Genomic DNA, 16,924 nt, shown 5'->3' on the forward strand with positions numbered 1-16,924 from the left:
AACTGCCAGCAAAACGTTGAGGTCTTTTTTTTTATTTATATAAGTTTCATGCTGAATAATAAACTTGTTTAAGTATTAAAAACTTAGAATTTAATATGAAAATTGAAAAATGAAAAAAAAAATTTAAAAAAATGGAATGATCCCAGAAATTGAGGGAGGCCGACGTGAATTTATTTTTTTACTTGGCCTTGGTGATTTACAAACATATTGAAACGAAAAAACAGGAAACTAGCAGAATAATAACAGTTCGAGTTCGTAATATATAATCAAGTTTCCATATATTGCATTTTTATCAGAGTATCTTTTTTATTGAAGATTTTTTTGTACTTGGCCTTATGAAACTATGGTGATTTACAAACATGTTATAATTAAAAAACAGAAGAAGAGCAGAATAATAACAGTTCGTAATAATCAAGTTTCCATATATTGCATTTTATAAGAGTATCTTTTATTGAAGAAATACTTTTAGGTAGCACTTGTTGTCGATGATGTTAAAGCTGTGCCTGAATCCTGTGCAACTCCAGCAAATGCGACAATAAACACATTAAAGGTCCGTAACCCGATCGACAGCATCATCCCCCGATTTTTTCATTGTTGATGAGGTTTTGGTATCACATAATAGATACTATTTTTCTCATTACTATCCTGAAATTTGACGCTCCAAGTCGATGTATTTCCGGAGAAATCATGAATCACAGCGGTCTTTACAGGTATACCAGTTTGTAAACAATGGTAAATACTTTGGATTTCTGGGAGGGAATTATGAACGAAATATCAGTCACCGCAACAGCTACTTTGGTTTCGCGTCATACACATTCTGTGAAAAAAGCGAACCACACTAACTGCTGAGGAGACGGTGCGCCGTATATAGTTATGAAAAAGGCATCAGTAAGCGTGGTGTGCTAAATAGCTCAATTGACTAGCGCGTTTGTTTTTTACCCGAGAGGTACCCGGTTCAAAACCCGGTCTCGGAAGGTTTTTTTTCCTCTCCATTTTACCCAAACTTTTTTATATTCATTTGAAATGTACATATTGCAAGGGGAAATATATTTTGTTTCCTTTTTTCTGAAACGGTACGAAAAAACAACATTTTCCGTTCAATACGGGCCCGGGCATTGTACAGCATTCGTCATTGCCTGCCCAGAATGCAATTCACGTGTACCAAGGTATTGGATTGCAAATTTGGCTATTTATTCACATTTACGCTGAAAATGCTCTCGTTTTTTCACAAAGCAGCATAAAGGAGGCGATATTTGATATTATTATGTAATTTTAAAGACAATCCATATCCAAAACCAATAGGGTTACCCCCTTTAAATACGGATATCACCATGAGCAGAATTGTGGATGTCGTCAATAGATCACGTGACTTGTCCTTGAGTTTTTCCATTTCTTCAGGCGTTTCGGGATATGTGTCATGAGCTGCTTCAATAAACGAATTCTATAAAAAGCAAGAGTAAGCGGTAAAATATCATCAAATATGATGGGTAATTGTATCGAATTCATTGTTAATTATTCTTGGAATATAAGGCCTTTGAAACTCGATTTCCTGTTTCCCGTCACCCGCGCGCGTTATGGAATTTTGCCCGCGTTGATCAAGACGCCGAAAATAAAATCATTATTTAGTAAAATTATACTTAAGATTATTCTTAAGTATAATTAAAGTAACAATTCAGTCTTCGGTGATCCCCTATTCATTTCGCTAGCTTATGTACATGTATGTGTGGCGCCAAAGGTGTTTAATTTTTGTGAGAAATGGAAATCGCCAAAATAATTAATAATGAAAAGGTTGCCTCATTATCAGCTAAAAAAAAGTGCCGGGAAACAGGAAATCGAGTTTCAAGGGCCTATTCTTGTATTTCACTACATTATCAAGTAAAACAATGCAACGACTACGGATAGAGATCAGTTTTTGATATGCTATTTTGTTAAGAGGAGTTTGTGCCGTTTAGCAAAAAATCAATTTGCTAGAGATTGATAAGATGACATAATTTGTACAAGTAATATCAAAAATAAAATAAATTGGACAGGCGGCTAGAGATTGATAAGATGACATAATTTGTACAAGTAATATCAAAATTAAAATAAAATGGACAGGCGGCTAGAGATTGATAAGATGACATAATTTGTACAAGTAATATCAAAATTAAAATAAAATGGACAGGCGGCTAGAGATTGATAAGATGACATAATTTGTACAAGTAATATCAAAAATAAAATAAAATGGACAGGCGGCTAGAGATTGATAAGATGACATAATTTGTACAAATAATATCAAAATTAAAAAATAAAATGAACAAGCGAGCATTGTCGATGAAATGAGCGCAAGTTCTCGTTTTGCTTACCCTAATAATGAGAATAAATGCAAGTACAACCTGAAGACTGATAGCCAATACTATAAAGACCACCAGAGGTGCAAAGAAAATGTTGTGCGTCTCTTGTCCCAGAAGTAGAACTAAAACTGCGACGTTGGAGATGATACCAGACAAGTCAATGAAACCATTAACTCTCAGTTTTAACTTTTTCACATTAGTCGCACCCTGATTGGCAGCAAAAGAAAACGACGTGAATAAATAATGAGAATTACGCATATTTTGGGTTATTCGAGTTCAGCGACTTGCCAATTTTGGACTAAAAAATTACTTTTTAGACTAAAATGCAAAATGTCATATTTTTGCCTGGTAAATGATAAAAAATATGGCAATTATAATTATAACAATAATAACAATAATAATAATAGTACTTTTATATATGTTGCACCGATATTTAAAGGAAGTTGACCCGATATATTTGGAAAATGGAATTATTTAAAATTTACTTATAACATAAAATGTCGTCCCTTTAGCATTCATGCAAAAAGAACATGCATTTCCGAAGACATTATTATTACCCCCCCACACACACACACACACCCCCACACCCCACACACACACACACACACACAAAAGTCGAATTAGTCTCAAACACAAATCGACAATTTTTGGATGATTTCTTCGGAAATATACCTGATTCACCTGGTACCAAAATCAAAATTTTGATGGGGGGTTAAAGTGTGTGATGAGGCTGTCAATCGGGTCACCCACCTTTTTGTAAGAAGTTACAGCGAGACCACACCAGTGTCGTAGCCTATGGGTGCCGGGCCAAATTCCCCAAACAGAAATTTATCAGGGATAAAAATGGGGATAGCAAAGAATAAAGTGTCATTACCAATGACAAAAAATGGAACTAAAGTTTGGCTTGCCCCTCCCCTCACACCCCCACCCACCCACCCCCACACACTAAAAAGAATACGGTACCACATTTTTGTCAATGTTTGCAAGCGCAACAATTTGAGGCCAGTTTACCAGCCATTTCGTTTGATCAAACTCGGAGCATTTTTAATCTGTGACCCCAGCATTTGACACATGACCCTTTTGCCTAATATATAAGTTGAGAACTGTACGTCGGAGATAGATCAAACTATTCTCTTTCTGAATCCTTGTGTTGAGAGGAATGCATTTTGTATGGATTGAATATAGGGGTACCGGTCACCACGGTCACCATGACACTATGTTATTGAAATGACAAATGTCCCTTTTAAGTTTTCAGGGGAAATACTTACAGTTCCGTCGTCAATGTCGATTCCTGCAGTGAAACAAAACAGAAATTTGTATTACATTTTGACATGTACACTGAAAGTCATCTAGGTGACTCTAAAAGTCGAGTCCAGCCCCTCTGCGACTCTATGTCTAAAATGACTCCATATTGGGAGTCATTTGACTCCCTTGAAGAGTCATAAATTTCTTGACTCCGCTGAAGAGTCACTGCTGATGACTCTACACAGGAGTCATTTGACTCCCAATATAGAGTTATTTTAGACATAGAGTCGCGTAGTGGCTGGACTCTGCTCCTAGAGTAACCCAGACTCCATTAATAGAGTCACCCTGACGCCATTACAGGGTCACTCCGAAAAAAGACACGATGGAGAAAATTTGGCTTGACCACCATCCCCTTGGAATGGGAAAATATACATTCCATGGTGTCAAGAGCCAAGCAATTACAGAGTCTGACTCCCTTGGAGAGTCATAAATTTGACTCCACAGGTAGAGTCAAATGACTCTCATGTGATAATCAGGTGACTCCTTTGGAGAGTCAGTGCTAGTTTACTCCACTTACAGAGTCACTTGACTCCATTCTGGCTGTCAGTGTATGCTGAATGACAAGCGAATTCGTTACCATGGTTACTTTAAGGGCTGGAGTATGGGCAAACTTAAAGCCATTATTATAACATTTGCTGAGGAGAACGCCCTCAAATTCTGGTTTTTACACGATTGTAATGTACTTTAGTCAATAAAGATAATCTGCAAAAATCAAGACATTAGGTGCTTTAATTTTGTCAAAATCCGAGATTTTGAATAAAACGATGGAACCGGCGTTTTATTATTACGATGGAAATAGTAGGCGTATGCACCGTACACGGCGTGCGGGATACACATACACACACACCCGAGGATCGTACCGTATTACAACCGCGGGAGTAACATGCATGGGCGCTAGTAGTAGGCCCACTAAATTCCAATTTTCTATGCTCTACCTCACTTGTTCGGCTCAAAATTAAAAGGGGACATATCTGACAGTAAAAAACTAATATTTAACATGTTTAATGGAAGATAAATACTAATCTATGTTTACAGAAATGTTATAATATGGCTTTAAAGTGCAGGTAATAAATAACAATTACTCAATTATGAGTAAAAAGGGGAAAGCTCAGCAGATTGAGTCACTTAATTGGTACTCAATGTTGAATGAATTACCGACTCAATCTGAATACTAAAGTGACTCAATCTAGTACTAATATTTTGACATTATCCCTTTTAACTCAACATTGAGTAATTTTTAACAGTTTTTTTTACAGTTGGACCACAATCTGGTATCGCGCCATTAACTTACCAACAGAACTTGCATCGCCATCACCCCCATTGGACGCATTGCTACGTTTTTCATCCTGTAAAGTAATCATAGGTTATAGTTAAATTCATAGGTATGGATCGGGGAGGGGGGATAAATCCCCCAATATTTTACCAGGGGGGATGGTCCATACAATCATCCCCTAATGTTTGCGCCTGTATGTGCGTTTTTGATCAAATTAACCGTATAATTATTTGGCCATTTTAGCCCCCAACATTTTAGCCTCCAAAGTGCAAATATTCTTTTTCGCGCTTCGCACGAATTTATTCCACTTTTGCACCATTTTCATCACTTTAGCGTCAATATGGTAAAATTTTTCCCGCGCTTCGCGCGCATTTGTACCATACACTTATTCTGTCGTCAAAAGGGGCTGGATTTACTATACTTCAAGAAAATTTGGCTTTGCCCCTACAAAATCCTGGCTACGCTGTTGACAATAGCACCAAGACTTCAGTATTGTCATATTGACTGGTGAAACAGGTGATGAGGATGACGAACATAATGACCAGTGATTTTGCTCTTTTCATGGGTTTTTCTGCTTCCATTTTTAAGGCACTGGCCATGCAATGCAAACGCATTTTTTGCAAACATTCAATGTTTATAATTATAATATATAATATATTTTATGCGACAATAAATTAAAACGTAGTTGGCCTACCTGCCTCCTTTGTGTGCTAGAAAGCTACCAATGACATTGAGGAGGCGTATGTACGGTGTTACCCACCATGACTTACGGTGCTGAAACCTGGTCTACAATTAAGGATCTGGAACAAAAACTCATCACAACACAGCGAGCCATGGAAAGATGCATGCTCGGCAAAACTTTACGAGATAAAGTCAGAAACAGTGAGCAAACCAGGAGTTAAAGACATCATGGAAAGCATTGGTGAAGCGAAATGGAGATGGACAGGACATGTGGCAAGAAAAAATGACAATAGATGGACAAAAAAAATCACCGAGTGGCAACCAAGGACTGTAAAGCGTAGAAGAGGAAGGCAAAGACGAAGATGGCGAGACGACTTAACAACATATAGAGGCACCACTTGGGCAAGGGATGCGCAAGACAGAGATAATTGGAAGAGGGCTTTATATTACAGAGGGTAAAACAGCCTAGGTGACGTGAGATGTAAGGCCTACCGGTGACAAAGACTTTGCATAAGACAGGCAGAGCGAAGAAATTCCTGACATTTATATCGTAGATAGCAAACCACGACCTGCTTTTAGTGTTTTAAGTGGCGAAACAAATTTGAAAAGTAAATGAAATAAGCCTAAATTGATCGATGATGTTCTTTTTGGCAATATTGATGTTATGCGTACGGAAGCTTTGAGCTAACAAGGCAAACTTTTTGTTTGGCCTTTAATTAGCGAAAGCGATACCAGGTCTTTCCGTTTATCTGAATGGATTGTATCAGTGCAACCACATTTTAACACTTTCATTTAGCCGGAATTTTTTCTCGCTCTTTAATATTCAGCATAATCCGTTTTACTTCTAAATCCAATATTGGATGCGACCCTTCCTCTTTGCCGGCTGACGGAGCACCGCACTGGACAAAAAGAATTTGGGTCAACAATTTCAATCAATTCCGTCGGTACATTTACAAGTTGTGCCCCCCCCCTGTTCAATACAATCCACAATGCTATGTAGGCATTATGGTTTTGCCGGAGTGTTTTCTTTGTTCTTAATAATTGCCTATTATTTTAATAATACTTAATTTTTAATTAGTTGAAAATTATGGTGGTACTACACCCCTTTATAAATGTGTAACTATTTTTGCATTTTTCTCAATAATAATAACACACTGGTAAGAAAAGTTATGTATATTATAGGGGCAAGGAATCCAGTTACTACACTGAAATTTTCAGTGACTCAAGACAAGCGGTATGTTATTTATGATAAGAAAAGAGGTATGTACTTCATTTCTTAACATATATAATGAACCACTTGTCTTGAATCACTCATTTTCAGTGAAGTAATTGGATTCCTTGCCCCTATAATATACAGGGTGTCCCAGAAAAAATTACAGGGCGAATGAATTTGGACGTAAGTCGAGAAATAGACATCAGAATCCAAAAATCTAAAAATAATCGTGTAGCCCATCTCATTCTGCATCTTATACGCTAATTTTATTGGAATCGATTGACTGATTGCGAAGAAATGAGCGATTACATAACGCATGTGTCAATTCACTTCATTCCAAGTTTGAAAGAAAGATCATTCAACACAATGCGCATTAGTGGTTAATTGCTTCATATTTTGTTCGGTGAAATCCTTTTCATTATTTGTAAACAATCTGTTTCTTGCAAAACATTTAATTAGGTTGTGTTCAAATTTGAAAATCTGCACGCTATTGAAAATAAAAGCTTGCAAGTTACACGTAAGATGATGCTCGGTACTTGTAAATATCTTTTTTCGTTAATGTTGATATTACTGCATAAAGAATTCAAGCTCACACACATTAATGTTTTTGGAATATTTCCAGGAAATTGTCAGGTGGTGGCCGCATTGCATTCCCTAAATTCAGTAAATTTTCATCGTCAACCGTGTAATTGAATGGGATTATTTTGAAATTTTAAAACGCTTGAAATATCACAAACAAATACCTATGTTGATAAATAATATAAAACCGTTGGGTTCGATAATGAACCCCACAAAACTAACCGACTATATTGGAAAATGCCATACGGCCGGGCGGTTTCACAAGTTGCCGGCTCGATCATGTCATCCGCCGCCTGGAAATTGTAATGCAAAGTTTAAATCTTTTAAAACTTCAACACTAATAATGCATGGTATCAAAAATCACACGTAAAGCTGTAAGCACTTGTTCATTGTCATTCTTGGCTCAAATGTTCTTTGGAAAGTTAAAATATAACACATTTGCACAACCTAAAGAATTAAAGTTGGAAAGCTTCCAATTGAAAAAAATCAAAGTTTTCTCGGACAAACTGTTATTCATCTTCTTCAGTGAAAGCATGAATACAATAACACCGTCGGATAATAAAATAGATAATGTGGACTAACTTTAATGTGATGCACAAACTTTAGGAAGCGGTGAGTGAGTATGAAAAAAGCGCCTGTTGATCAAACTTGCGAACTGCATTGATGTGCGCATTATGTAATCGTTAATTTCTTCGCAACCAGTCAACCGAATCTACAGAATTAAAGACCGAATCAAATAACATTTTCGTACGTGATGCACAATAAAATAGGCTATGCGCTACATTTTATTTTTTTGATTCTGATGTCTATTTCTCGACTTACGTTCAATCTTTTTCACTCGGTAATTTTTTCTGGGACACCCTGTACATAACTTTTGTTACCAGTGTGTAGTTATTTTTGAGAAAAATGCAAAATGTGTCACAAAATGTATCAGGGAGTGTAGTACCACCTTAATTTATTAATCATATTATTTTTTTAAATAGAACAATATTAAAATAATTGTTCTAGATATTGGTGGTACAAACTGAGAGTCTGGGGGAAGGTAAAGTTGTCATCCTGGGCAATTCGAGATTTTTCTAAGGTTTAAATTCTCATTAATTGCAATTACTAGGTTTTACGGGGATCTTTTGCGGGGATCACTGATAGCTGATCACTGATAATTGTGCCTATAAAAATTTTGCAAGGATATCAAAATTCAAAACTGGGACCGGTCAAAATAATTGTGTTCAAACTGTATCTCATCATCAAGATTCAGGAAATATAAATGTTGTTGTTGTTTTGGTTTTTTTGGAGTTTGGGGGGGTAGGCCGTGTCTTTAACAATAGCCGGCGATTTCCCAGGATCCTGGGGCTCTCATTCAACTTAAGGGATCTGGAATGAGCGTTTTGAGCGTTTCGACAGTATTTTTTGTGGACATGAGGGCACATCAGACATATCGAATTGCATTCTGAATGCGAAGAATGTTTTTCTGATATCAAATAATTTTCATTTTTTGAAATTCACGATATAATACAAATTTTATGACAAATTATTAAAATTTGATATTTTTCACATTTTTGATATATAACAGTCATTTTTTGTTGGTATTTTGGGAAAAAAATCTATATCTTCAATACAAAAGGTCAAAATTTTCAATTGATCGTCGGCTTTTCATCCCACCTACATACACTTTAAGTATAAATCATCAGATTTATAAAGTTTACTTCGAGTACTGTTAAATATCAAAATATCAATTTTTAATCATTTGCTATAAAATGTGTATTATATCGCGAATTTCAAAAAATCAAAATTATTTGATATCAGAAGGACATTCTTCGTATTCAGAATGCAATTCGATGTCTGATGTGCTCTAATGTCCCACAATAAACACTGTCCAAACGTTCATACCCCATCCCTTAATGTTAAAAATAACAGTACTTAGTAATCGTTTTATTCCACTTACCGAAGCAGGCGAATGGGAAGCAGTTTCAGCTGCTCCTGGGGCATGTGGTTCTTGTGGCGGTAATGATTCCATCGGTATTGAGGTTGCGCCGTTGGTACTCGACATTGTGCCACAGTAAGCTAGAGCATAGCCGTGTAGATAATTTGAAAAGCACTACTCTAATGTGTACTATTTCTTTAAACGTCCAGTTGATAATTTAGTGCGAAGAACAAAAGTCTTATCTGGCACGGAAGACAGAATTAAGTAACTTACAAGGTCAAGGCAACAAAATGGTATACATTGGATCATTTCAAGTTTATTGCAGACCTGTAACGATCTTTTATTTTATTTCATGATTGATTTTATGTTTATGGTGCTATTAGATCCCGTTTCGTAGTATCCGATTTAGTTTCTGTTTCTGTAAAAAGGGTCGTCCCAAAAGTTCCTTTACCATTTTGAAATGCTACATATCTTGCACACATTAATATATTACGGTTTGAACAGTTTATCATATGAATGAATTTTGCCAAGAGGGCGCCTGTATAATTTTTTTGATATATAGCTTGACCAATTCGGTCAACGTTATAGAGAACGTAAAATATATTAAAAGCATACATAAAACAAATTACACAATGAGGCGTTAAGCTTTTTAGGGTGCAATCATTTATAATTACTAGTGCGCCTGTAGCTGTAATGGCCCTGTAGCTATAGGGCATCAGCTGCATTGATAGCATGATGATAGCATGACCTCTGATGACCCTTTTTGACTTCATGACATGTTCCTGACATATCAATGATTCTTTTTACCATGTTTAAGCCCAATGGACATACATTTGATCCCATACGACCTTTGACCTCGAGTGACCTTGGTTTGATTTTGTTCATGCTCCCGTGATACGGAGAATACATTTAGCCAGATTGGGCGAAGTTTGAAATTTTGACCCCAGATGACCTTTGACCTGGGTTGATCTCAATTTTGTTTTGCACATATATTCCCCTCATATCAAGGATTCCACCCACCAAGTTTGAGCCCGATAGGACACAGTTTGAAATCCATGACCTTTGACCTTTGACCTCGGATGACCTCCATATAATGTTTTTCATGCTCCGCTCATTCGAAGGACTCCACCCACCAAGTTTGGGCCCGATCGGACAAAGTTTGACCCCCTCCGTAATGACCTTTGACCTCAGTTGACCTCGATTTTATTTTGCGCATATATTCCCCTCCTATCAAGGATTCTACCCACCAAGTTTGGGCCAGATCGGACAAAGTTTGAAATCCATGACCTTTGACCTTGACCTCCAATGACCTTCAAAACTACCCGATAAACAGCGCCCGCCCGGTACCCATCTACATACCTGCCAACATTGTAAAAATAAAAATCTGTACAGGGTGCGCGCGATCCGGGGCGCGCGAAGCACGCGCTCACCCGTAACGGCACATGCTTGCCAACCTTTGGAACTAAGGTTGGTGTCTAATTAGAGTGAAGCGAGAAGCGAAACAAAACTTTGGAAAAAATAAGTTATAGACCCTAAATTACTTGTTATTCAAGGTTGGAAAAAAATAATTAAAAAAAAATTCAAAGTTTTTGTCAACTTTAGAGAACCACTGGACCTGTTCTGATCATTCACAGGTAATTTGAAAAAAAATTGAAAAAAAAATTACAAAAAAATTACAGTTTGTTATCCTTAGTATGTAAACCATTAACTAGTGTTTACCTCTTCATGTATCACATATCATAGATGCATTGGTTTTCCATGCATTTATAATATGTGCTACATGAAGAGGTAAATATTGGTTAATGGTTTGCATATTAAAAATAACAAACTGTAATTTGTTTGTAATTTTTTCCAATTTAAAAAAAAATTAACTGTGAATAATCCTTATGATCCTAGCACTTCAGAATAGGTCCAGTGGTTCTCCAAGAGTCGGATTTTTCCGATTTTTGTGACCTTTGACCTCAAAAATCGGAACGAATCCGATTAAATCGGAACAGTTGGCAGGCATGCATCTATGTCCGAAATATTGGAACGATGCGGCGAAGCGCGTCGAAACGCATTGCCGGACAGACACACAGAGCTCATTGTTTTATTAGTATAGACTAGTGCACCTGCAGCTGTGAGAGCCCTGATGCTGTGAGAGCACTGGCATGATAGCGATGCTGTTTGACCACAGATGACCTTTGACCTCGGTGTAATGTTTTTCATGCTCCCCTCATACGAATGATTCAACCTATCAAGTTTATAAGCCCAATATGGCAAAGTTTAAATTTAGCCCCTACATGAACTTTGACCTCAGTTGACCTCAATTTTGTTTTGCGCATATATTCCCCTCGTATCAAGGATTCCACCCACCAAGTTTGAGCCCGATAGGACAAAGTTTGAAATCCATGACCTTTGACCTCGGATGACCTCCATATAGTGTTTTTCATGCTCCCCTCATACAAAGGTTTCGACCCACCAAGTTTAAGCCCGATCGGACAAAGTTTGAAATTTGACCTGTCCGTAATGACCTTTGATCTCGGTTGACCTTGATTTTATTTCGCGTATATATTCCCCTCCTATCAAGGATTCCACTCACCAAGTTTGGGCCCGATCGGACAAAGTTTAAAAATTTGACCTTTGACATCCGATGACCTTTAAACCCACATCGTTACAGCGTACGCCCGGGACCTATCTATATCCGAAATATCGGATCGATGCGTCGACGCGCAGCGAAACGCATAGCCGGACAGACTTACAGAGACCGCTCATTATTTTAGTATATTAGATGTGTAGGGGATGAATTATAGGGGGTGAAGAATTTTGGCAGGCCATAGGGGGGGCAAAGCATATCTTGTAGAAGTAGAAAGGGGCAGTGGCGGCGCCAGGAATTTTTTTGGGGGGCATAGTGAATTTCAGGGGGGGCAAAATTGGCCAATTTTGCGCAAAATTGCCGCAAAAAGTGGAAATTTACGTGATTTTGGGGTTTGCCTCAAAAGTGGGGGGGGCAAACGGGGGGGCAAGAAAAATATGGGGGCAGGGGTAGCGCCGCCACTGGAAAGGGGGACAGGCGATTTTGGCATGGACGAAAGGGGGGCAAGCGTTTTTTAAAAGAAAATTCATAGTAAACATGCACCAACGTAATTGTACTTAATCATGTCAATTTAAAGAGCATGATAACCTCTTTCATTTGATACCAAATGTGCTATTTTACATGTAGCACTTGTAGTTTACAGTTTGGATCATGTCCCTGTTTGCTTGAAATGGCCATTTCGCAAAATTCCAATAATAATAATAATATAATGGTCTGGAAGTGGTATATATGCATAAACCGCACGGGCTAAATATTAATTGGGGTTTGTCGGGAGACGGTGTAAAATAATTTTTGACAGAAAATGTGCTTTCCATTTGTTTACATTATGGCGCTCATAATTTAGTAAATTAGCCTAAGATGGTGGTTTTAATGAGATTTAATTTGATTTTTGTGGGGGTAACATTTCTGAATTTGAGCAACATTATTCTGATATTATCAAATTCATTGAGGTTTAAGGTGATATTTACAGAACCTAAACACCCATAAGTGTTCATCAGAACTGAAATGCACTTGTAATCCATCAGTTTTGAAAGTGGGAGGAGCTTTAAAAATATGGCTTTTAGAAGTGGTAAGCCGGGGGGCACTCAACTTTGGAAGTGACGGGGATGTGCGGACAGGAGTTTGAAACTAGGGGTCTTTCGGTGAGAGCCTACGCACCGACAAAGGGTGGTCTTTCAGTGAGAATGTTCCAAAAAGTGGGTCTTTCTGTGAGACTGGGGAAATGTGACCAAAAAAGGGGTCATTCAGTGAGACTGTGAAAAATTTTGGGTCAAGATATAAAAGTTGATAATTTTTTTTTTAAAAATTCAAAAAATAATTGAAAAAAAAAAGATGAAAAAATGGGGGTCATTCAGTGAGAGATTATCATAGTTTTCCCCAAATTGTTTTTTTTTTTTTTGTCTTTTGGTGACAGGAAAACAAACAAAGGGGTCATTGGGTGAGAGGGAGTTCAGTAAAACAAAAAGGGGGTCATTGCGTGAGAGCGAGTTGAAAAATGGAGGTCAATGTGGCCGCACATCCCCGTCACCCATTTTAGTGAGTGCCCCCTGGGGTGGTAAGCACTCAGAAAGTTTGAATGCCAAATGTTATAAACATACTGCACACAAAGAACCACCACTCTGCCTAGCTATATAGTTATGTACAATACAGTATGAGTTTCTTATGAGTACATGTCCATCTTAATAATAAGTCGGTTCGTACTTTTCATAAACTACTTTTTGAATCATAACTTTCGTGACCGAGGATATCTTGCAACTACGTGAAGCTCGTCTGGCAAATTCTTAATGAATAAATTCGCTTCACGTAATGAGTAAGTCGTACTTGATTGGTCAGTTTTACCTCCGAGTAATGAAAAACTCTAACATGATTGGTCAATTTGGCTCCACGGAGCAAAAAGTCAGCTACGCGTAGAAGCTCCACATTCTGGCGGTTGCGGCCTACCATATCAGTATCCCATATGATATTTCTATTGCAAGAAAAATTTATTTGTTGTCAGGTAAATCACAGGTTTTATTTTTAATACACTAACTGGAAATTAAATACACTAATTAGTGAGGACCGGTATTTCGCTGTGGATATGTTTTACTGCAATTTTGATGTAACGATTTTGAAATCCACAGTTAAAATTGTGTTATATTCAACTGTTTGAGAAATTAATTATATAAAGGAATGCATGTAAAATCCAGGTGCTCTATCTATAAATACAATGTACATTATTGACACACTATCACTCTCTTTATCTACGTCAATAATAGAATATCGATTTCAATCGAATTGAATACATTGCTCCATTTTGAGTTTGTAGTTCACTACTGAGCGATCTAAGCGATCGATTGCTAGCCAATCAGATAGAACTCATTTTCTTGCGTTCGGTGAAATACCACTCGCCCGTCGCTCACCAACGGAGTATTAAATTTATATTTATCGTATAGGTCGTCGACACTGTGCCAGGAATCCGCGCAGTTGTTTTGTACCGTATAACATTTGACCCCAGGGGAGCCATTCAAACTTTTAAGAGCCATATTTTAAACTCCTTAGTCCCATGTTAAAAAAATGGGTACATTGCAAGTGTATTTCAACTGTGATAAATGCCAATTGCTGACGAAGTTTAGGAAACATCACCTCAAACCCCTATAAATTTGATAATAACAGAACCATTTTGCATAAAGTCCGAAATTGTGTCCCCACAAAGCTCAAATTCAGCCTCCATAAATCCGCCATTTTAGGCACATTTGCTACATTATGAGCATCATAATGTAAACTTATGGAAAGCACATTTTCTATCAAACAATTATTTTGTAGCATCTCCCGACTCACCCCAATTAATATTTAGCATGTGCGGTTTGTGCAGATCCCTTCCAGACCAGTCTTGGAATTTTGCGAAAAAATATTCCATACTAAATGTCAAGTATGTACGTACTTGCCCATTATAGCATATTCTGCTTTAGTGTTCTATTATTTTTAATGGCCCTATGGAGATGAGAATTAGAGAAGGCTAGGCATAAAACCCAATTTTACACTAAAATGTCTGATTGGCTGATAGATTCGATCGTTTCATCAAGGATAACGAACTCCTTGACATTGAATTACAAAAAGCTTTCTTGAAGCATATCAGTGGGACAATAGATCACACATTTGTTGTCTCTGAAATTATGCGTCACGCCAGACTTGCTCAGAAAACAGTTCACCTTACCTGGTTTGATCTCAAGGATGCTTTTGGGTCTGTTTCACATGATGTTATTTCTCATACGCTTAAGTGCAACAGCTTTCCGGAAGAAATAGTCACTTATATCTCTAACCTTTATGGTAATCTTAAAGGTCAAGTTGTTACTCCAAACTGGTCCTCTGAATTATTCCAATTCAAACGGGGCGTGTTTCAAGGAGATCCATTATCTCCTCTTATATTTCTCCTTACCTTCAACCCAATCATTGACTACATTAAATCGGAAGAGAGGCATGGTTATTTACTTAATAAGGCCTCAAATGTTCGCCATATTGTTAATCCATTTGCTGACGATTTCAATCTTGCCACTCGAAGGAGAGATACCCATCAGAGGATCCTTCGGAACATTGATGATATTATAACAAAACTGGGTCTAACCCTTAAGCCATCAAAGTGTAAATCTCTTTCAATTGTTAATGGTAGTTTTCAACCAATCATGTTCAAAGTTGGTGATGCGGAAATTGAAACTCTTCATGATACCAACCATAAGTATCTTGGTGCTCTTGTAACTAAGCTGGGGAAACCAGCTGAAGTGTTCTCTGAAACGCACAACATTCTCAAACAAAGACTGGAGAATATTGATAGTACATTGATCAGAAATGAGTTTAAATTTGCCATTTATATAAGGTACCTTCTACCATCGCTTAGATACCACCTTACGGTCCATGAACTCAACGGGTCTGACCTTCCTAAACTAGATGCCCTCTGCAACTCATTTGTCAAAAAATGGCTGCAGATCCCTAGACCGGGTACCTTGGCTGGTCTTTACTCTTCTGGTTCGCTCGAAATTCGCAGCATTTCCCAGCTGTATAAAGAAGGTCATGCTTCTAAGTTTGTGCATCTTAAAAGAAGCTTCGACTCAAGAGTTCAGGATGCGTTGGTATCAAAGCTGGCTAGAGAAGAATCATTTTCTCGTAAATTTTCCATAATTCATTATAGTCAGAACTTGTACAATGAAGCTGTTAAAGCTCTGGAAAATAATCCGACCCGTAGCAATCCAGTGCCCACAAAAAAAAGGTATTGTTGGTAAGATCAAAGAGTTTGTCACTGATGAAATCCGTAACCTGTGGAATTCTAAAGTTAAAGAATTGCTGGTTCAAGGCCGGTTTCTCCAGCTTATTCACTTAGAACAGAATTGTTTTACTTGGAAACATATAATGTATGCGCTTCCACGTGGTGTCTTACAATTTGCGCTCAACGCAGCCACAGATTCCCTCCCTACATTGACCAACTTGGGGAGGTGGCGCCTAAGATCAGCTAATAATGTCAAATGCCCTTTGTGTCAAAACAGCCAAACTCTCCATCATGTGTTGAACTTTTGCAAAACAAAACTTGATCAAGGAAGGTACACATGGCGCCATGATTCGGTTTTGAACTATTTGGTGTCTCTTTTTAAGAACTCTGACAATACTAATGACTATCATGTTTATGCTGATCTCGGAGGTAAAAAAGGAGAAACAGTCACAACAGTTCCACCTGATGTTCTTCCTACCTCCCAGCGCCCTGATCTTGTCATTCATTGGCCTCATCTCAGCAAGATTTGTATTATTGAGTTAACCATACCCTTCGAAACAAACATTGTTAATGCCCATCAGAGGAAACTCGACAAATATGCAAGTCTTGTTAATGATCTTACCGAAAAGGGGCTCAAAGTCAATATTCATGCTTTTGAAATTGGTAGTAGAGGTTACCTATCTCCTGAAAACACATCTACTCTTAAGTCCCTTATACATCTCTCTGGTACAACTCAAACTTTTAAGAACGTTCGGAATAATCTTATGAAAATCGTCCTGTGCACATCTTTTAGTTTATATTGTTCCA

General features: G+C 37.6%; 1 protein-coding gene across 1 annotated transcript; it reads right to left on the minus strand.

Moving 5' to 3' along the window:
• Nucleotides 1-1,126: 1,126 nt before the first annotated feature.
• On the minus strand, nt 1,127-11,034 carry LOC140157356 (uncharacterized). Its single transcript, XM_072180526.1, has 5 exons — nt 9,327-11,034; nt 4,930-4,984; nt 3,602-3,624; nt 2,346-2,540; nt 1,127-1,441 (listed from the first exon to the last, which is right to left on the minus strand). The coding sequence occupies exons 1-5, from the start codon at nt 9,429-9,431 to the stop codon at nt 1,226-1,228; spliced, it is 594 nt and encodes a 197-aa protein (XP_072036627.1). The 5' UTR covers nt 9,432-11,034; the 3' UTR covers nt 1,127-1,225.
• Between the last annotated feature and the right edge of the window lie 5,890 nt (nt 11,035-16,924).

This window comes from Amphiura filiformis, chromosome 7 (genome assembly GCF_039555335.1).
Source record: "Amphiura filiformis chromosome 7, Afil_fr2py, whole genome shotgun sequence".
Taxonomy (NCBI): Eukaryota; Metazoa; Echinodermata; class Ophiuroidea; order Amphilepidida; family Amphiuridae; genus Amphiura; species Amphiura filiformis.

What these genes read in the sequence shown, in the direction of transcription:
- LOC140157356 (XM_072180526.1), bottom strand. Translation starts at nt 9,431, where the DNA reads ATGTCGAGTACCAACGGCGCAACCTCAATACCGATGGAATCATTACCG. An exon ending in TCGACATTGACGACGGAACT is followed by an intron (nt 2,541 to 3,601) that starts GTAAGTATTTCC and finishes GCTGCCAATCAG; the next exon opens with GGTGCGACTAATGTGAAAAA. An exon ending in CATTTATTCTCATTATTAGG is followed by an intron (nt 1,442 to 2,345) that starts GTAAGCAAAACG and finishes TGCTTTTTATAG; the next exon opens with AATTCGTTTATTGAAGCAGC.